Here is a 22,444-nt window from a genome sequence, read left to right as displayed (position 1 = left end):
TGTATCGTATTTGGAATTCATTGTATAAAACCAATGTTATCTTAGATTAAAAATGTATGTAAACTTTATCCATGGATAGGTGAGCAACCATTACTCATCCTAAAAAAATTGCAGCGTTTAAAATTATTATATAAAAAAAAGCTCTTTTTCTAGTTTCTGGTCAAAATTTTATTTCGCGCCAATAATACCGTCAAACAGTCAAATTAAAACTGTCAATTTCAATCTTGATTTGTGTGGTTTTGTTTCGTCGAGTTTTGATAATATTTTTATGGAATAATTTAAATAGAAATAGAGATGGGAGACTCTCTTGGTAAAGTGATAAAGAATTCATAATACAAATGTTAACATACTTATCGAAGTTGTTTACTAACCAGCTAATTTTGCCATTGTTTACAGCCTCTTCAAGAGCCAAAAGGCAAAAAGTTGATAAAAACGGTAGATTCTCTGCATTAGAAAAGCTAAAACAGCTTAAAGGTAAAGGGTCTAAACACAAATATGACGTTGACGAAATGGAAAATGTTTATGATACAGTGGACGAAAAGGAATACCATGATCGTGTATTACAAAGACAAGAAGATGATTGGATAGAAGATGATGGTTAGTATTTACTTATAAAGTGGTCAATATCATTTAAATAGATTTTGGAAACCAATATAATAAACATGTCCAGATTTACACATTAATTTTGTAATAACAATGTTTTTAGGCACTGGCTATGTGGAAGATGGTAGAGAAATATTTGATGATGATGTAATTGAAGACACTTATGTTGCTTCAAATGGCAAAGAATCTGGTCGGGGCACAAAAAGAAAAGCCCGTCTGGCTCCACAAACAAATATCAAAGGAAATATAAGAAATTTACTAGGAGCTATGCCCGTTAAGAAAAAAGAGGTAACTATAATAAAAAAAGTAATTATAATACATAAACATCTATATATATAAAAGAAAGTCGTGTTAGTTACCCTTTTATAACTCAAGAACGGCTGAATCGATTTGACTGAAAATTGGTGAGCAGGTAGCTTAGAACCAGGAAACGGACATAGGATAATTTTTACCCTGTTTTCTATTTTTTTTTTATTCCGCGCGGACGGAGTCGCGGGTAAAAGCTAGTCATAAATAAAATTAATGTGTGTATTGTTCTCCTCTTTGCATTCCTAAACCACTGGATTATGATAAAACTTTGGTAAGACATTTAGAGAACATTAGAGATTTGTGCCACAAAATAAAAATGTATTACATATTTAGTAACATGTTTTGTTAGCATTGACATTATTTGATACATTTTGATTTTTAGATTTTTGTTCAAATATTCTATCAAGCTACTTATTGCTATTTCTCATGCTGAATATTAATTTATATTGAATCTGGGACAATTCAACATATTAATTTAACAATAGAACTATACTATATTTGTTGTATTTGTGTTTTTAGGATGTAAAAATCTCAGATGACAATATTCTATCTGACATCATGTCTGATTTGGATGGTAGTACATCATCCACTGTTATCAAACCAAAACCTTTACCTGTTAATAAATCCAATGTAAAAGATTCTAGTAAGAAGGAAGCTCAAAATTATTTCAAAAGTCTTTCTACAAGTGTAAAGAAGCCAGTACCAGTTAAAATAGAGGATGTTAAAGAAAAAGAAGATGTAAGTAAAAAAAATAACAAAGTAAAATCCGTATTACGTTGTGAGATGTAAAATTATTGTAATATTTCAGGTTGAAAAGAAAACAAATGAAAACACACATACCAATGTTCATATTAAACCAAAACCAAAGAAATCCGAATGGAATATTGATAAAGATATTAAAAAAGAACTTGAGGATTCCGCTACTGAGAATATAGAAGAATTTGTAACTCAAGATTTAAATTTCGATGACGATTTTAGCAACAACACACCAACTAATACGGAAATTAAAAAAGAAACCAATACCGTTCCCTCTATTACTGATGTATCCGATGAATTTTTGAATGAAGAATTTGAAATATTCCCATTAAAGAAAGAATCCCCTAAAGGGGTGAAAACATCAAATTGGTCGGAGCAATTCAGTGAGAATCATAATGGTCCTTCTGTACAAACAGACGGACAGTTACCACTTCAGAATAATAGTAATGGAGACAAAGTATTTAAATTCTATTGGCTAGATGCCTGGGAAGATAGATTTGTGAAGCCCGGAGTTGTTTATCTGTTTGGTAAGACATATGTAAATCCATCAAATAAGCAAGCAGGTTGTGTATCGTGCTGTGTTGTGGTGAAAAATGTTAACCGACAAATATTTTTGTTGCCCAGAGAATATGTGAGTATGGATAAAGTATATTTTTACATTTCAAATAGCTTACATAAGATATTATGCACCTTTATAGTTCCATATATATCTCCATCATATTTATCTTTCATTTAATAATGTAAAGAAAATTATTATTGGTGCTCTGTTCCTCTTCACTTTATATTGCTTCCAGGGTCCAGGGATCCCCAAACTATTTTGGACAAGTAACCCCTTTTTCAAAATGAACTGTTACCTCAGGCCCCATGGCCAAATTACCTACTTTTAAGATCAATTATTACAATTTTTCATTCTGACTTAGGTCAATAGAAGAAGTCAGAGTGAGAATTAGCTATGCTTTAAGTTCGCTTTAAGCTTTTAGACCCCTTGGGGTCAATATCAACCACTTTGGAAATCCCAGCTTTAGTCTAACTTGAACATTTCTATTTTAGAGATTTTGATTTAAATAATATTGCTTTTAGAAATTAGATCCAGTTACATTTGAGCAAACAGATCAGGAGGTATCCATGATGGATATGTACAAGGAGTTTAATGAATCCATTGCAAGTGAACTCGGACTCACAGAGTTCAAGTCGCGGAAAGTTACAAAGAATTACTGCTTCAATCTTCCTGACATACCAGCACAATGTGATTACTTGGAAGTTAAATATTCAGTAAGTAAAATTTATTAATTTTTTAGAACTGACTTATTAAAGAAAAGAGATGGCACATAACTTCTATTAGTTTACATATTTTAACAGTAAATAATCTATTTAGTTCAATGCATTTGTGATATTTTCGCTTATTTTATGTTCTCTAATTTTTAGGCATCATTCCCGCCACCAAATACCACCAAAAAGGGATTAACGTACAGCCATATATTTGGTGCTAACACATCTTCTTTAGAAACATTTTTATTGGAGAGGAAAATTAAAGGACCTTGTTGGCTTGAAATAAAGGAAGTGGAAAATGTATTAGCCAAAGTTTCCTGGTGTAAAATGGAGGCAGCTTGTGATAAAATGGAAAACATCAGTGTTATAAGAAATGGAATGGATTTGGAGCCTCCACCAATTGTTGTTGCAACTGTAAGTATGCTTAATGTGCATATTAAAAGCTTTATATAAAGCATAGCATACTAGAAGCTTTCGAACTTATTAACCCTTACAGAAACATAAGATTTCCAAGACTAAATATGACAATATGCTCATACAACACAATATTTTAGCTACAATAGCTTAGGTTATTTTTTTCATAATATATAATATAATCATTTAAAGAAAAATATCGATTATATGAAGTGTTTTTCTGGATTAGTTTCCCCGAACTTAGCAAAGAGAGATGTCTGTAAACTGTTAATAGCTAAATATTTGACTATCATTCTTTAATTAAATCTAATGATATAAATAATTCTAGATACATACAAGGAGTGCAGTTGATCAAAAAACCAACAAGACAAAAATATTGATGCTAAGTTGTCTTGTCCATAATAGCTTTCCAATCCATAAACCACCACCAAATCCACCATTTCATCAACATTTTTGTGGTAAGTCTTAATATAAGAATTTTTAAACAATATTTTGCAAACATATAAATGTAAAGATATTCTTGTTTCTTTTCAGTTATGACAAAGTGCAATGAACTATGGCCATTAGATATCAAACAGGCTCTATCCCAATACAATGCTACAAAACTTACTAAGTGCGATACTGAGAGAGAACTGCTTAATTATTTTATGGTGCAATTTTGGAAATTAGATCCAGATCTGGTAGTGGGACATGACATGCAAGGTTTCCAACAAGACTTATTGATAGGAAACATTCTGGATTTACGTATTCCTAATTGGTCCCGTCTGGGCCGACTCAAGCGATCCGTCGCTCCTCAAAAGAAATTTGCAACGAAAGATGCTTTCCTCGGCAGATTAGTCTGCGACATTAAACTTTCATCAATGGAACTCATCCGTTCGAGAAGTTTCGATCTGGATACACTGTGTGTCAGTGTGCTCAAGATGAAAGAGGGAGAGCGAGTCGAGGTGGCGCTCGAAGATGTACCTCGATATTACGAAAGTAGCCACGACTTGCTCGAGCTGGTCAAACTGAATATGCAAGACGCCTCTTACATACTAAAGATGATGTGTGAACTCAATGTTATACCGCTCGCTTTACAAATCACACAAATCGCGGGCAACATTATGTCTCGAACCTTAATGGGCGGTAGATCGGAGCGGAACGAATTTTTACTACTCCATGCTTTTACAGAGAAAGATTTTATTGTACCCGATAAAGTATACGGCAAAAAAGCGACTGCCAATGATGGAGATAATGATGAAAATGAAGATGGCACTGTGTCAAAGAAACAAGGCAAGAAGAAAGCCGCATACTCTGGAGGCTTGGTGTTAGACCCTAAAAAGGGATTTTACGATAAACTTGTCCTACTGATGGATTTCAATTCTTTATATCCTAGTATTATACAAGAATATAACATTTGCTTCACTACCATTAAAAGAAAACTTTCCACTGGTTCAGATGACGACTTGAACAACTTAGTTTTGCCCGGTCCAAAGACCGAGTTCGGTGTGCTGCCGACGCAAATTAGGAAACTCGTAGAGAGCAGGAGAGAAGTTAAAAAATTAATGAAATCACCTGATTTACTACCCGAACAATACATGCAGTATAATATTAGACAAACTGCTTTAAAGCTCACTGCTAACTCTATGTATGGATGTCTGGGTTTTACCCACTCACGGTTTTATGCTAAGCCTCTTGCGGCGTTAGTTACTATGAAAGGAAGAGAAATTCTTATGGATACCAAAGAAATTGTCCAAAAACAAAATTATGAAGTGGTATATGGTGACACTGACAGTCTGATGATTAATACCAACTGCTTGGACTATGATTACGTTTTCAAAATCGGTAATGACCTAAAGAAAGAAATTAATAAAAAATACAGGCAAATCGAACTAGATATTGATGGAGTTTTTAAATATTTGCTTTTGCTCAAGAAGAAGAAATACGCTGCCGTTGTTATAAGCAAGAATAAAAATGGTGAATTTGTTTTAACTCAGGAACACAAAGGTTTAGATATAGTACGTCGGGACTGGTCTCAACTGGCGGCAGAGGCGGGTAAATTTATTTTAAGCCAAATATTATCGGAACAGGCCCCGGACGATAGATTAGAAAATATACAAATGCACCTGAATAAACTGAAAGAAGATTTATTGAGTAACCAGATGCCGCTGTCTTTGCTGACTATAACTAAACAACTTACAAAGAATCCCAATGAATATCCAGATAAAAACACCCAACCGCATGTGCAAGTAGCTCTAAGGCTTAATGCAAAAAATAGCAGACGATTCAAAAAAGGTGACATTGTGCCATACGTGATTTGTGAAGATGGTACGGCCAACTCGGCTACGCAGAGAGCTTATCATATTGAAGAATTAAAAAATTCTGAACATCTTAAGATCGACTATAGATACTATTTGGCGCATCAACTTCATCCCGTCATATCTAGAATTTGTGAGCCAATCGAAGGCATGGACCCGGCTCGCGTTGCCGACTGCCTCGGCTTAGACCCATCAGGCTATAGACAATTTAACAGAAAAGAAAATACCAACTCAGAGACATATGAAGTCGAGAATGAACACGAGAAATATAGGCAATGCAAAGATTTTACATTTGTTTGCGTAAATGAAAATTGTAAAACTGAGAACAAAATACGTGAAACCTGTGTGAAGTTAGATAAAGACAGCCTTATATTCTTAGAAAAATGTCAAAATCTCAAGTGCAATTTGAAACCAGTTGATTATTTGGCGTGCATTCAAAATCAACTGGCGATGCAAATCCGGCAGTACCATGCTCAGTATTACGCTGGTTGGCTATCTTGCGAAGACCCTGCTTGTGGTTACCGCACTGCGAGACTGCCCCAAACATTCATAGGTGGATACCCTTTATGTAGACAGTGCGAGAAAGGAGTCATGTTCAGAGAGTATACTGAAAAAGACCTTCATCTTCAAATAAGTTTCTTTTCATACCTATTCGACCTGAGTAAACATATGTCTGCAAGTAAGTAGAAATTGAGTTTTAAGTAAAATTACAAATAGTTATTAAGTATTAAGTAAAGCGAAAAACAACTTCTAAACCTGCATTTTTAATTTAAACTACAATATGTAGTACTAATTCTAATAAACTCTTTTTTTTTTTTAGAAACGAAAACATCGACTCAGATAATGTCAGCGCTACAAGTACTGAAAGAAGCCGTAGAAGATTATTTAGCCCATTCAGCGTATTCTATTATAAGTTTGTCGAAATTATTCCGATTTTTCGCCATTGATAGAAAAGGTGGTAATAAAATGACATGCGATCCTTTAGAATTAGACATATTGCCTGAAAATGAGCACATAGATGCCTTAATGGAGATGGGTGAATATTAAAGTATTGTTGATGTATTACAAGACTATTTCTTTAACAAATCATGTAAGTTGTAACTTATCACTGTAAATATAGAAATTCTTTTAAATAAATAGATTTTTAATGAAATATCTTTTATTTCGCCAGCAAGCACAGCAAAGCATTAGTAATTCAAATTTTAATGTGAAGTTGGCCCTCACTTTACTTTTTTTTTTTTTTCAATGCGAATCGTTAGTGTCGTTTGAGAGACATTGAGAGAAAAGAAATATCATTTGAGAGTTTTTACTTTTTCTGCAATAAATATTTTAATTTTGGGAATCGAAAGTTACAAATCGATTTTCCTTTTTTTCCCAATTAAATATGGCAATCATGCACTTGGACGTTTCAAATTTATTGTGTAGGTAGAGAATGGTAAGAGAGTGATTGGGAGAAAAGAGAAATCGTTTGAGAGTTAATACTTTTTCTGAAATAAATATTTCACTTACGGAATCGAAAGTTATGAATCGATTTTCCTTTTTTTTTTTGCGAATAAAATATGGTAGTTATACACTAAGACGTTTCAAATTTATTGTGTTGATAGAGAATGGTTATCGAGTGATTGAGAGAAAAGAGAAATTACTAAAATTATAATACACTAAAATTTGAAATTGTTTTTACGGAGAAAGTAGGAACTCTCAAACGATTTGCGTTAAAAAAGTAAAAAAAAATAAGTAAGGGGGTCAACTTCACGGAGGTGTCAGGTATGCATTATGGTCCTTTCTGTCACTTTATTAAAAAAATCAATTATTGTTTTTGGATTTGTAACCATTTCCAAAGCTTGCTTGTTGGCTGGATTGCAATTTTTGAGGTTTAGTGAATCTTATTTTTCCTATAATCGACAATGTGCATAAAAGATAACACGGTAATAACTTATTAAACGTTCCAAACACAGGCAAAATCTTGTAAGAATACATCAAATCGGCGTCCACTGACAGGTCAGTAACTAGTATCATTAAAATTTTATATAAACATAAATTTTATTCGTGACTATTGATTAACTGCAATGATTTTATCTAAAATAAAAATAATAAATACCTTATTTCAAAGTGACCATTTATAAGACATTCTCTTAAATTCGGGTTGTGTGGTAAGTATATTTTACGTATTTAGTAAAATTGAGTTTAATTCTGACAAAAAGAATAAAAATAAATATACATTTTTTTTCTAAAAAGTAATATAGAAATTATATGGTAAGATATAATTGTTGATATACAAACAATTAATTTTCATCTGGGTTTTTGCTAAAAGTAAAAACAAAGTGAACACTGCTCTTATTTAATTTGATGATTTTTAATTTATTGAAACTCACTTAAACAGTTCAAAGTCACAATAGTACTTTTGGTGTAGTAATGAGCCTTCAAACACAGAAGAGAAGATATAATAGATATGCAATCAAACACTAAGTTATGAAATTTGGTGATTGGTAGATATTTTGGATAAATCTGTAAGTAAAACCTTACGTTGTCACAAATAAGACGGTTGTCGGTTTTTTTGAAAATTCATATATCATAAAAATAAAACTTATTTTATAAAAAAAACAATTGTTTGCGTTTTCAATGTCCTATAGGACATGTGGAGTTCAGTATCAAAAAATTGTTAGTTTTTTAATGTAAACATACAGTTAACCTTGTTGTGTAAGAAGATGTTTTATTCTCCAAAAATAATGTGCAATAAACTCAATTGACATTATTATATGAAAAGATGTAAACGGAGTTATACTTCCCAACATATCAATATTAGTCCAATACTATAGTTTTTTATGCTTCAAAAATTGTGAGCTTGATTTTTGAATTGTAAGTAAGAACTAATGAAACTTATCCCCATGTTTTGTTTCAATTAATTTAACACATTGACCCTTTATCTGAAATGTTAAATAGGAGAATAAATTTGGCTTTTATTTGCCATAAGTGAAAAATTTAAAGGATTATAATATTATAGGATGACATAGCCAGCATAAATAGATTTGGGATGTTGATTTATGCTGGAAAATATCTATAAATGTTATTCACTACCTGTTTTATAAATTAAATATAAGCAGGTGGTTTATACATTATTATAAGACACAAATTGGTTCAATACTTTGTTTTTAACCACACTACAGCTGTGAAAAAGTCATCTATGTAAAGAATTTTGCTTGAGACAAGATTGTAAGTATCTGTTTTAATAATTTTAATTTAAGTACATTTTCATATAAAAAAAAAAATTGTAGCCCACATGATAATGACTGTGAATTCTTCCACAGAGCTGGGTGTGGTGTTAACATTGAAGAAAGAAAAACAAAAATAATTTTTTGTGACAAAAAAGTTTATGACCATATTGTGGTCATAAACTGTGAAGTGTAGTGCAACAAGATGGAGCTGCCCGACTGTCCCCCGGGGGCAGAGGGCTATCAAGATACTGTTGTTGAAGTGCCCAAAAAACCCGATAAGGACGAGACTGAGTGTACAAAGGTAAATATAAAATATCTATTTTTTTTCAATGTTTACACATTAAAATTAAAGTTATTTTATAGATAATAAATAATTATTACAATTCATAGTTTATTATGTTCCTAATAGAATATGTATTGCTATGTTCATGCACTACATAAACCTTGGCCAAATCATTTAGAAATTTACCTACATTGTTACATAAGTGATTGAATTCTTTCTCATCCTTCACTAGCTTTTACCCGCGACTCCGTCCGCGCGGAATAAAAAATAGAAAACGGGGTAACATATATCCTATATCCGTTTCCTGGTTCTAAGCTACCTGCCCACCAATTTTCAGTCAAATCGATTCAGCCGTTCTTGAGTTATAAATAGTGTAACTAGCACGACTTTCTTTTATATATATAGATAGATGATTGCAATGAACTTCCCTTTAAATAACTTATAAATAATTTTTAACTTAGCACGCTTACCTACCTCACTATCAGGCCCAATCATCCTGATATATGATTACTAGCTGTCGCCCGCGACTCCTTCCGCGTGCAGTTAAAAAAAACTTAATAGGGGTATGAAAAATAGATGTCCGATTCTCAGACCTACCCAATATGCACACAAAATTTCATGAGAGTCGGTCAAGCCGTTTCGGAGGAGTTTAACCACAAACACCACAACACGAGAATTTTATATATAAGATTTTAGTTTTTCAAAGAGAATGTGGAGACAAGACATATATTGTCTTGTCTGCTTGATTGTTTCTGTAGTGGAAACCACAATTAGTTTGGATTCAACTTTTCTCCGCTTTGAAGTTATTTTATCAGGGATCAATTAAAGGGATCAATAATAATAATTAATTATTATTATTAAATTCAAGGTAATAAAGGTTTTTTACAGAACTAGTTAACATAACCTTTTTACTGCTATCAATAATTTTTGATAATTCGTTCTTTGAATATCACAATTTTAGAGTATTAGTAAAGTGAATTCATATTATAATGTTTAAGGTAATTATATAAAAAGTGAGCTTTAACATATTTTTTTTGTGTTTATGGAATTGAGTATTAGGTTAAAGGGTGAAAGAGGTATTGCTTGTTTACCAAGTTTGGAATAATTTGAAACATGGATGGTGGGCCTAAATTATGACTAACTAAATCTACATACCTCTAACATGGTTAAGTAATAACTGCACAATAAGTTATGTGTAGAATTTGTAATATTTTCCAACATATATATATAAAATGGTACATACTGTCAGGAAGTTAATATACAAACATGAAATATACAAAAGACCCACAATTACCTTTATTGTTTTATTTTTTCAATTTAAATAAAAAATCCTAAAATTTACGTTCGGTGTTTTCTATGATCTCCTCTGATATGAATTAAATGTTCAGTTTAGAACAATATTATGCAAACAAATTAACCTTAAAATAAGTGATGATTCTTAATCTGTTGGGTGGCTTTGTAAGTTTTTTTCCGACCAACAAATAGACAAAAGACAAAGTTGTTACAGATTTGTTTTAAAACTAGGATTTAAATTCACCAAATTCTGGTTTATGATGATTTCTACGATTAGAATCTTTTATCTATATCGTTTCTTTATACCTTGTTTACGTTACGTGCGCGAATATACGGGATATAGTTTAGGTGTTGGTGTTTCTCTCACTTTGGATTCACATTGAATCACAAAATAGTTTAAGTTTCTCGGCTGACCACAATATGCAGCTTGATGTCGTCTAATGCGAGGTCAATCGGTAAGTAACATTTACGAGCAACACACATTTTCCGGTGCAAATTAAAAAATATATAAATAAATATATAAATACTGTTATGTTTGTTTTAATTTATCCCACGGTCTCTATAAAGATGTTAAAGGATTTTTACGCGTGAAATGAAATGGCTTTTCGTGATACAATCGCCTTATTGGATTTCGTTTACTTTGATTTGTTACGAAATTGATATTGTTTTGCAGGCGGAGCAAGAGTTTCAGGCGCACCTGAACAGTTTGAAGGTGAAAGTTGAGGATGGGACAACCCGGTGCATGGTTGAGCGGCGTGGGCGCGACGTGTCTCACAACTGGATCTACTTGTGTTATCCCTGCGCCGCCGTCTGCTGCGGGGAGAACATACTACAAGTAAATTTTTGTCCCTTAAAATTATTGGTAAAACTTTGATAAGGGTGTCTCTTTGTGTACACTTTTCTAAGGATAAGTAAAATTTTCAGATGCATATATCGGGAAAGAAGCACAAAACCAAGCTGACGATTAAGAGCGTTTGGCCACCGAGCATTTTTGAAAATCATCCATACATACTCAAAGAGAAGGGGATAATCAAAACTGGAACTGGTAACTGTTCTACTATTCAAAATGATTTTATGACTTTTATATTAAAAAAATAGTGGAAAATGTACATTTAAGGAGTTAATGATAAAATATGTTTCGTTTAGCTGCAACACCGAAGCTGAATCAAAAGATGGCCGAGGAAGTTTTTCTTCATCAAAATTTAGAAACGGATATGAAATATCAAAAATACAGAGTCACTTGTCACATTCAAGAGACAATGGATCAAGTCAAGTGAGTTTTTGTCTAATACATTTATAGTCTGCTACTTCATACATTATATTAAGATAACTACAAGTGCGCGAGATAAAATCCATAAAGTTAATATGTATGGATAACGTTTATATTAAAGAACTGTAAGAAATGTTTTAACATCAATATTATGGAACTAGTTTTTAACGTAAAACTTGCGGGACCATTTATTAAATTTAAATAACTAATACATTTGGATCAAGGGATATATTAATTTATTTCGATACATGTTTGCAGGACTCCGTTACTAGGCACGGAGTACCTGGTGGAGCACCCGCCGGAAGGAGGCAATCAGGAGCCTTCGTATCTGTGCACGTTGTGCACCAAGCAGGGTCACCAGCGCACCATCGTTAACCACATGACATGCTACCATCATCGCTGCAATTACTTTGTACGTACTTTTAATATTTTGATAATCATCATCATCAAGCATTTGTGGGATAAATAGAAGTAAACAAAAACAAAGATGTACAAATATATATATTTACAAGTATAGTGATGTTTAAAAGTTCAACAAAACTTTCAAAACAACTATTTTATTATAAACTAGCGACCCGCCCCGGCTTCGCACGGGTGCAATGCAAAATATACCTACTACAGAATAAATGCACAATTTATTTAAGGTACTTAAATGGATAAGGATTAATGCTGTATTGTTTAAAATCACTTCGTAAAAGAATAAAAATGGTTATGCTGGGTTATCCCTAAGAGATAGACATATACCATCGCGGACTTTTTTGTTGAACTTTTTAAGGTGAACAATACTGTAGTACATTATTTTGGTCTATCTCGTAGGGTTCAGCCAGCGTTTGCAATATAAGCGCAAAAAAACGTGCTTATTTACGACATCACATTAGAAAACTTTAAATTTATCAGTGTTTCTCTACTATATTATGCATTTATTATACATACAAACCTTCCTTAAGAATCACTCTATCTATTAAAAAACCGCGTCAAAATCCGTTGCGTAGTTTTAAAGATCTAAGCATACATACGGACATACAGCGAAAGCGACTTTGTTTTATACTATGTATTGAAGAATAGCCTAAGTAACTCCCGCACACATAAGCTACCTTCCAGTAGAAGTCCCGAAATTATCCGGAACAAACTCTTTTCGTTAGAAACAACGCAAATACATACAGACACTTCAATTTTATTAATTGTATAGACATAATCCTTACTTCCTTACTAATCCTTACTAATATTATAAATGCGAAAGTAACTCTGTCTGTCTGTCTCGCTTTCACGCCAAAACTATTGAACCGATTTAAATGAAATTTGGTACACAGATAGTCTAGAGCCCGAGGAAGGACATAGGCTACATTTTAACGCGAAAAAAGGGTTGTAAGGGGTTGAAACTATCCCCACGGGTGGTAATTTGTATGAAAGTATCGTCATTTTAACAGTTAGAAGCTTGAAACTTCTTTCTAAGGCTGCTCATTTGATATAAATAAATATGAAATTCAATTTTTGCAGAAATGTTATCCTTAAGGGTACTAAATAACAATAGGGGATTTCACGCGGACGAAGTCGCGGGTACAGCTAGTATGAATATATCTACTATATTAATAAATTTTATCATCAGGCGCGTCATTTCTACAAAGCATGGAAACTGCTTGCGCCGCATCGACGTCGGTTGAACGCGCGTGTTGGTGTCATGACCGTTGTGAACAGACTGGCGCAGCGCATAGAGGACAAGTACGGCCGTCTCAAACCTGTCAACATAGACAAGGATGAATTTGATAGAGACAAGTTAGTATAACATTTATCTGAAGTTCTTACTGTGAAGGAAAACATCGTGATGCGTATCTGAGAAGAAATTCAATTATATGTGTGAAGTTAACTCGTACTGGGTTCGTCAGATTGACTATTGCCTAGTAGTCACCCTTAACTTAGGTTAGGCTCCGAGCACCTTAGTAGGGTCATATAGTGAGCTGATGATGAAGATGTCAAATTAACTTCACTTTTGTACAGCATTCAACAGTGGTAGATCCCGCAACAACAATATTTGTTGAGTGCACGAATTGACCGGGTCTACCGGTGAAATACCACGACCACACAGAAGACAGGCGTGAAGTGGAAGCAATTCCGCGTATAGTCTGATGAGTGTGGTGCCGGAGGCCTAATTTTAGTACTCTTTCCCTTCCCACCCTTTTCTAATTAGAAAAGGATGAGAGGGGCAAGTGGATTTGGCGGAGGAGGGGATGCATAGGAAGGAGAAATATCCTCTTTCTGTGCGTCCCTTTCTCGTTTGATTAAATGTAGGCATGTCTATGGGCAACGGTCGTCTCGCTATTGCGGCGAATCCAAGTGGCCATTTGCTCGTTTGCCACCTTATAAAATAAAATAAAAAACATGTTGTAAATATAATTGTCAAAATTCAATGTATTTACTTGATTATAGTATGAAAGATAACTAATAGTTTATGTTTATTTGAACAGGGAAGCAATAATTCAATGGATTTTCAAAGGATACCATTTTTCTGAAGACCTGGGACACACTTTTGAAGAGGTTGTAGACGAGGAGTTGATTAAATCACTTACAGAATCCAGTGAGTTGATGCATTTATGATATTTTTACTTCAAGTATAAATATTATTACGATAACTAATAAACTTAACAAAATATACTCTAATTATGAGCTGAATCTAGTAATTGCCATTAGAATAATGTTTCGAGAAAAGATTGCTTCATCAAATCAGTAATCCCATTATGCATGTGTTTTACAATACTTTAATCATTTTTATTTTTTTTTACAGCTAAGGAAAAAAGAGATGAAAGGTAAATATTGTTTCTTTTAAATGATTTTATTTCAAATTTTGAAGATTTTTTATTTTTAATTAAAATTTATTTTTAGAAATCCATCCCCGCCCGTTGTGTCCGCGCCTACACGACCTCGGACATCCTCAGTTAATGTGAGTTTAATTTAAATAAATATGACTTTACAAGAATAACAAACATTCAATTTGTGTTGTTTTTTATAAGGTGGCAAACGAGCAAGTAGCCAATGGAATTCGCCGAAATAGCGAATACTGCTACCCATAGATATCCGTAATTGCAGATGCGTTGTCTACCTTTAATGGACAGTGAAGGGAATGCCCAGGGAAAACATTTTCCACTCCTTTGCGTCCCCTCATTCATCAAATCCACTTCCTCATTTCTTGGAAGTATAAGACTAATATTAGGCTCCTGGAATACACACTCATCGGACCAAACGCGGAACTGCTTCCATTTGACCACTGTTTTCTGTTAGGTTGTTGTATTTCATCGAGTGAGGCACATTAGTGCAACATATGTTATTGTTGCTTTCGTCTACCACTGCTAAAGTGTAGGTGAATTACTAACATTTTATAAATGTATGTAGTAAAAATGATTATTATATGTCAGACTGGTCATCAAGATGTTCGCGCCGGGTCCGTGGAGTCGCTGTCCGATGTCAGCGAGGACGAGCTGCAACGCGACGGACCTACTTTCAATAAGTTTGTACCATATCAACACATACGTTGAACTGTTTACTTTCAAAGAGGCTAGCACGAAAATCTGCGAGAAAGTATTCATAACAAATTTTATACATGACATTACGTTTTCATTAGATTTGTACAGGCAGTTTATCGGGCATAGATGTACAACGAAAAATCTCACAAAAATTTTGACATACATTTTCGATAACGTTACGAAAACGCATATCGCAAATATTCGTGATAGATCCTCTGAGTGATGCTTCATATGCCTTTGAACCCAAATACAGTAATACTTCGATTTACTCTGAATTAAGACATTTTAAATTTCTTCTATTTATCTTCGTAGTTTTTGATCAAAACACAACTTTTCAACTTTAGATTCAAATTACTATGTATTATTTCAGAGAGAAGAAACAACAAGACCCGTATTCAAACAATCGTGGTCAGATTCGATCACGTTATGCTAATAAAAATGCTACAGATAATAAAGTAAGTCAATTGAACACTAAATAAGTAAGCTAAAAAATATTTCATAAGCTATTAAAATTATTATTTAAATAAAAAAAAAAATTACTAATAGAAAGCTTTTCTAAAAGTCCAAGCTCGACGAAGTTTTCATAAGATCACAGTTCACAGACATATACTTATATCTTTTAACTTAAATTCAAACAAAGTTCTTCAAAAAAACATTCAAAGTTATTCAAACTTACAACATTACTTGTCAGGCGAAGCCAAGTAATAAAAATTACAAAATGGTCCTACTGCAAGAGAAGAAGCGATTAGCAATAGATGCCGCCAAAGAGACGCTCGCCTACCACGAGAAGAACCCAGAGAAGCATCCGCTGTACCCCGAGGAGTGGAAGAAGTTCTGGAACAAGCGCTACAAGGAAATACAAGCCGGTATGTTGATATCATTTATTATATATAAAAATATCTAAATGTCTTTCTAGAATATAGAAAAGGGTGTTAAGAAAAAACATATGAAATATGCTTAATAAGATTTTTTGTTAAATGTTGTGAAAAAATCTTTTTTTGCAATATATTGTTAAAAATACTATGTAAAATTAATATATTCCAGAGGGCAAAGATCCATCGAAACACGATTTCAAATCGGAATGGATACCATTCTGGACGTCGCGTATGAAAGAGTTACACGACGAGGAACTGCGGATTAATATCTCAGAGCTGTATCGGAAGATGGGCGTGCCGCTGCCCGAGTCCGAGCTCAGCATCCTCAGCAGGCACTCGCCCGACGACAGGTCCTCCGGCGGGAGACGCTCGCCCAGCTCCAGAGGACGCCCCAGATCTAACAGTCGCTCGCCTCACAAGAACAGACCGCTCGGCCCGAGAAGGAGGTCTCCTATCCCCAGGAGGCGATCTCCCGACCCGAGGAGGAGGTCCCCTATCCCTAGAAGACGAACTCCCGACTTCAGAAGAAGATCTCCGGATATGAGAAGACGCTCTCCAGATATGAAGAGAAGGTCACCCTTCCCGAGGAGGCACTCGCCCGATGGATACGATGGTCCGCCCTCACCTAAACGCAAGTCGCCGTACACTAGGCACAGAAGTCCTACGAGCTATCGCAGAGATAGAAGGTAATTACACTGTTATAAATACGTTCATAACTTAAGTTTTAGATTAATTTTTCGAAAAATGGTTTGCATAGTTTAAAAAAAGCACCATTCATTCACCATTCTAATCTTACTCATTGTGTTGCATCTGCTATAAAACATCGCACCCGAAATTGTTTAGTTTTACTACTGATGTCTATTGGTTATGTCGTTTTTAAATGAATATATTTTTTCTTTCATGAAAATTTTCGGTGAATTATTGAGTAATCGTATTGTTGTTCATACAGTCTTTTGTAATTTGTGTCATTTATAAAGCAGGTCTCCAATGATGCGACGTCGCACACCGGAGCACCATCACAGCCGCTCTCGGAGCCCTTATAAAAGGTAAAAGATATCGGTAATTAATAATTTCCTTCTGTTCTCATTTCGGATTTTTTTTTTAAAAGTATTGTTAAAATTTAGGCGGTTAGAATCGCCCGGAGTGTACAGCAGAGAAGGCAGGCGGCGCGACATGAGCCCGCTGTCGCAGCGCGTGGAGCACCGCAACCTCAGCCCCAGCGCTCACACCGCGCCCTCCCTGCAGACCGTGCTCATCTCTGACGAAGAGCTCAGGCCGTATGGATACTTCTATCTTAAATCTCCTCTAGCTTAACATATACAGGACTTAAATTTTTTAAATTATCTGACTTTTTAATCCAGTAAAAAAATTAATTTAGTCATAAATTTAAAAGAATTATTTCTTTTTGTGATATTATGTGATAAAGTGGTGTTTTGTATTTTCTCTACATTTCTGTTTAGTCGTTTAAAACATATTATTGTTACAACAGTGACGATGGACTTTCACCCTGGAACTCCGACAACGACATCGATTCCGTGGACTCTATAATAGATAGACGTTCGCACACCGCGAGCGTTGCGTCGCGCTCGTCACGCACCGCACACGGCCCGCACGGCTCGCACGGGGGACACGGACCTCACGTGGGGCACGCCACGCGCTCCGCCCCCGGCGCAAAGCCGCCCGCGCCTCAGGACTTCGGTCCCACTGACAATGTAATCGCGACGCTGCGCCTACTTGTCGCACTCGAGGACTACCTCGGCAGCCTGGGACCTAAGGTTGTCGACCTCCTTACCGAAGCTCTCAAGATGGAAAAGGTTGGTTGGTTTTTATTGCTTACTATTCTAAACTGAAAACAATTACTATATAATGTGGACCGTGTTTAAAGGAGAAGGCGAATTCGTCGGAGGAGCTGCTGGAGCGCGAAGGTGCGGTTGCATTGCTCGAGACGGCGAAGGAGAAGCTGAAGGGTGCGGCGCAGGCGGGGCTGGTGACTGGCAGTGCGGCCGCCGCCGTGCGCGCAACCGTCGTGCGCCTCGCAGCCGCACTGCACGAGGCCGACAAACGCAACCGCGACCGCGACACTAACGCCGCCACAGGTCGCAAGAAGGTATCAACTTACCACTATTACAGCCACGACACAAACAACAAGCTAGTCGTCAACCAAACGTTTCTTATGTTTGCAAAATCGTAGCTTTTCATAGTAGATTTGTTTTCATGACATTTCAGAGCTGCAAAAGATGGCGGCGGATATATATATATATATATATATATATATATATATACAGTCAAAACAGTCAAGTCAGTATATATATATATATATATATATATTAGTGATGCAACGGATGTCTGTTTCCGTTTCCGCAAGTGCGGAAGTTCCGCGCGCTTTTCAACATCCGTTTCTGCTTCTGTTTCCGCAACTTTTATAACGGAGATAAAACGGAACTTTACCACGGCTGAGAGATCCAAATGCGCGGCGCGAGACGCGCAGTCCGTCCGCTGCCTTTCGGCACTTGTCGCATTTGTTTGTTTACGTACTTTTTAATCGTACGTAATATTTTCTGCTGCTGTTTGAAACAATAAGTTTCTCTTGCTGGAGTTAACCAATGGAGATATCCAATGCCTTAATAAATTAAAAACGAATACAAACTGTTTTTACCAAAAAAAAATTGTAAATATGTTTTATTTTCATATTATTTACACTTCTGTTTCCGCATCCGCTTCCGTTTCCGTTTCTGCTAAAATTTATTTTTGACATCTGTTTCCGTTTCTGGTTCCGCTAAGACACTTCCGTTGCATCACTAATATATATATATATATATATATATATATATATATATATATACAGTCAAAACCGTTTATAGCGACATCGTTTAGAACAACATACCGGTTAAATTGACCAAAATCAAAGGTCCTGGCTGAATGTTATTACATATCTTTCCTATTAATACCTGTCACCGGTTGTTACAACTATCGGTTTTTACGACTCAATATGAGTAGTCCCTTCGATGTCGTTATAACAGATTTTGACTGTATATATATATATATATATATAGTCCGAACAAAGTAATATTCGAAATGCATACATCTTTAACCTCAAATAGAAGTGGAAACTCTTAGGTAAAATGTCGATTCAATATGGTGTAATATGTAGCAGAATGAAAGCGGTGTGGGGTCGAAGGAAGCTGGTGGTGGTGTGGTGTCAGTGGCGGGTGTGGGGGCGGTGGATCGCGCGGAGATCGCGGCGCAGATGGCGGCCGCGCTGGTGGCCGAGGGCCGCACCGACGTCTCGCCGCAGGAGCTCGAGCAGCTCATCGACGCTGTGGTGAGTGGTGTCTACATCACAATTATAATGATGAAATCGAAATTAATAGCTAAACTACGGGTATGTGTCTATTAGGTCGGAATGGCTGAAGCAAAGAAACGAGAAAGCGAAGCGAAGAAAAGGAATCAATTAGCATCGGGGACTGCACAGAGTTCGACCCGCACCGGCACCACCAGCGCCCTGCAGATGCTGCAGTCCGCATACGATGACCCGAAGTAACATAACTATGATATTATTACCTCTTTTACTATCTTACATCAATAATAATAAAAGACGTCTTAATTAATTTAAACCTAGAAACTAAATAAAAAAAAATCAAAGCACTATCTTGGAGCATAAAGTGTATTAAATTCAGTTATTGGAATGTTTAATCTTCATTTTGTTTAATTACTAAGCTATTAAAATAACTAAAATACAAGATATTGAAATTGTTTACTATAGTGCCCCACCACCTAGAGATGATGCCTCGGATGCAATGGACGGCCTGTCGGACTCGGACCTGGAGACGCTGCTGAAGAACTTCAACGAGCTGTCGGCGGAGGAGCAACACAGTCTTATCGCGTACCTCAAGAAGCTGGAGATGCGCGCGCCGCAACGCGTTGAGAAGCTGCGCCGGTTTGTGGGCGCGGCCGCTGCCGGAGTGCACGACGCCCCCGACACCGCCCCCGACACCGCCCCCGACACTGCCCCCGGCAACGACCTCGTCACCATACAGAGCGATGACGACGACTACACTGTCGAAGAAGTGAGGCATTATTTTTATACATTAGCTGTCGCCCACGACTCCGTCCACGTGTAATTAAAAAAAACACGTAATAAGTAGACTATGTGTTCTTCCACACTATGTTCGACATCAGTGTCAAATTTCAGGAAGAGTCGTTAAGCCATCCATCCATCTATCTTTCTAAATTCTAAACATTCGCATTTATAATATTAGTAAGATTTTATAGCCTAGGTTGCTAGCCTAGCTTTTTATACTCGGATATAACTAGCGGAATATTTTTTGAATTATCGAAAAGAATTGCATTAAATTATTTGAAATTTCGTGAGACATTATTGTAAACTAAATATGGAACGGCTAACACTCACGTGTATATCCGGTGAAAGCCACAGACACATAGAACCACATGTTTTTGTTATCTGGCCGATTACTATTGTGAAAAATATATTTGCGAAATTAAAGTACTGGACTTATAATTTTATGCATCACTTTTTCTCGTATTAGGTAAGTTCTATGAAAATGTATGTACTTTTCTGTACCAGAAGACATAAGGGAAATCATAAAAATTAGACTTTTTTTTTGAAGCTCACGATATTTACAAGTTCAAAAACATGTTTCCTCTTTCCTCAGGTGTTTAAATCCGCAACGCAAAAAGTAAAAGAGAACCAAATTCAACAGGAAATGGAGATTGTTAAAAAATCTTTGGAAGAAACAAAAACACTAGTAGAACCAGCTGGTACTACAGAGCCTACAACCACCACGGCGGCGGCGACGGCAACTGGGAACACTGCATTAAATATTTCCTCCGCAGCCGACCTGTTTGCTTTAGTGCACGCATCGATACAATCCACCTCGCTGTCCAAACCCTCCGAAGTAAACCAGACCGCTGAAGTCACCAGCAACAACCAACCGAGGTCTTTCGGCGACATGCCCGAACCACCAACTGTTAATATTGATGCAACTAAACCTCTCTTATCTCTTCCAACGCATATGGCATCAGATTTTCCAAAGCATCAATCTCCTAACAGTTATCAAGGTAGAACGAATTCCCCTCACAGCCAAATGAGCTTTGGAACTAATGACTCCAATGAAGCTTACAATGATAACCAAGGTCAGAACAATCAGTCTTTGATGACAGACAATATGCAATCAATAGTTACCAGCACGCAGAATATGGTACAGAATAGACCTCCTTACATGGGAGATAATCAGGCACCGAACACTGACAATAGACAGTTCCCAACTAACGACAGTATACGGCCTCTAATGGGAAATAATAAACTGTCTTTGATGGGCGATTATAGACAACCTGCAGACGGTCGGGAGACTTTCATGAGTGACAATAGGCAGCCTATTCTGGGGAATAGGCCGCCACTAATGAGTGACAATAGACAGACATTTCAAGGAGGGCAGTCTTTAATGGGAGAATACGGACAAACTCCAATGGAAGACAATAGGCAGCCCACAATAGGCAATATTAGACCACCGTTAATGGGAGACAATAGTCAACCATCATTTGGAGATAATAGACAGTCATTAATGAACGATATCAGACAAGGAGACGCCAGGCAGTTTTCAATTGAAAACAATAGACCGCCCTTGCCACCAGGGAATAGGTCGCAAATACAACCATTACTAGGAGCCAACATGCAGTCTTCTTTTGGAGACAACAATCAGACTCTAGCGGATAACAGACAGTCAATGTCAGATAACAGATGGCCCGCGCAGCCAGATAATAGTCAGTCTTTTGTGCCGAATGACCAGATGCAAACGGGATATGACAATTTTAACCAGAATCGTTTGTATAATCAAAGAAGCCGTGGTAATTTTAGAAACAACTACAATGCACAAGATATGAATCAACAGCATTACAACAACTATCAGAAAAACCCGAATACAAACTTCAGAGGACGAGGCCGTGGGTTCCAAGGCGGGGGGCGTGGCTTCCAGGGAGGAGGGCGCGGCTTCCAGGGCGGGGGGAGGGGACGCGGCAGGGGAGGAATGTAACAACGGTATTCTAAATAGGTTGCATTCATTTACGGCTGTTGTGTTTATAAATTGTGTTTTAATTACAGCTTCTAAATAAAGAATAATTTAATGAAATGTCATAATTATTTTATTTACGTTACCAAGAACTCCGATTACTTAATTTGAAAATACGATTTACAAAATTGTTAGCTTCGAGTTACATGAAAAAGTTCAATACCAAAAGCGTTAAAAGTTATATTCTTATTATCAGGAAAAATAGTGAATTAAAAAAATAGATGTTTTCTGATCGAGGCACAACCACCATGACTAAATTAAA

General features: G+C 36.0%; 2 protein-coding genes across 2 annotated transcripts; both read left to right on the top strand.

The window, feature by feature from the left end:
* The first annotated feature begins 199 nt into the window (after positions 1 to 199).
* Positions 200 to 6,713, top strand: LOC106707880 (DNA polymerase alpha catalytic subunit). The gene is made up of 10 exons (XM_045686711.1): positions 200 to 310; positions 397 to 597; positions 707 to 891; positions 1,432 to 1,680; positions 1,721 to 2,299; positions 2,749 to 2,940; positions 3,094 to 3,351; positions 3,680 to 3,809; positions 3,886 to 6,327; positions 6,469 to 6,713. Exons 1-10 carry the CDS (start codon positions 295 to 297, stop codon positions 6,693 to 6,695), a joined length of 4,479 nt encoding a protein of 1,492 aa, XP_045542667.1. The 5' UTR covers positions 200 to 294; the 3' UTR covers positions 6,696 to 6,713.
* A 706-nt stretch (positions 6,714 to 7,419) lies between these two features.
* LOC106707779 (uncharacterized protein CG7065-like) lies at positions 7,420 to 22,208 on the top strand. The gene is made up of 22 exons (XM_045686332.1): positions 7,420 to 7,646; positions 8,954 to 9,161; positions 11,110 to 11,271; positions 11,361 to 11,481; positions 11,583 to 11,709; positions 11,965 to 12,118; positions 13,313 to 13,479; positions 14,169 to 14,278; positions 14,486 to 14,507; positions 14,584 to 14,641; positions 15,114 to 15,205; positions 15,592 to 15,676; positions 15,913 to 16,087; positions 16,266 to 16,782; positions 17,074 to 17,142; positions 17,221 to 17,373; positions 17,586 to 17,910; positions 17,982 to 18,182; positions 19,251 to 19,418; positions 19,494 to 19,633; positions 19,860 to 20,163; positions 20,770 to 22,208. The coding sequence occupies exons 2-22, from the start codon at positions 9,063 to 9,065 to the stop codon at positions 22,144 to 22,146; spliced, it is 4,626 nt and encodes a 1,541-aa protein (XP_045542288.1). The 5' UTR covers positions 7,420 to 7,646; positions 8,954 to 9,062; the 3' UTR covers positions 22,147 to 22,208.
* Positions 22,209 to 22,444: the final 236 nt, after the last annotated feature.

Source organism: Papilio machaon, chromosome 3 (genome assembly GCF_912999745.1).
Source record: "Papilio machaon chromosome 3, ilPapMach1.1, whole genome shotgun sequence".
NCBI classification, from domain to species: Eukaryota; Metazoa; Arthropoda; class Insecta; order Lepidoptera; family Papilionidae; genus Papilio; species Papilio machaon.
This window is presented reverse-complemented; position numbering and strand designations above follow the sequence as displayed.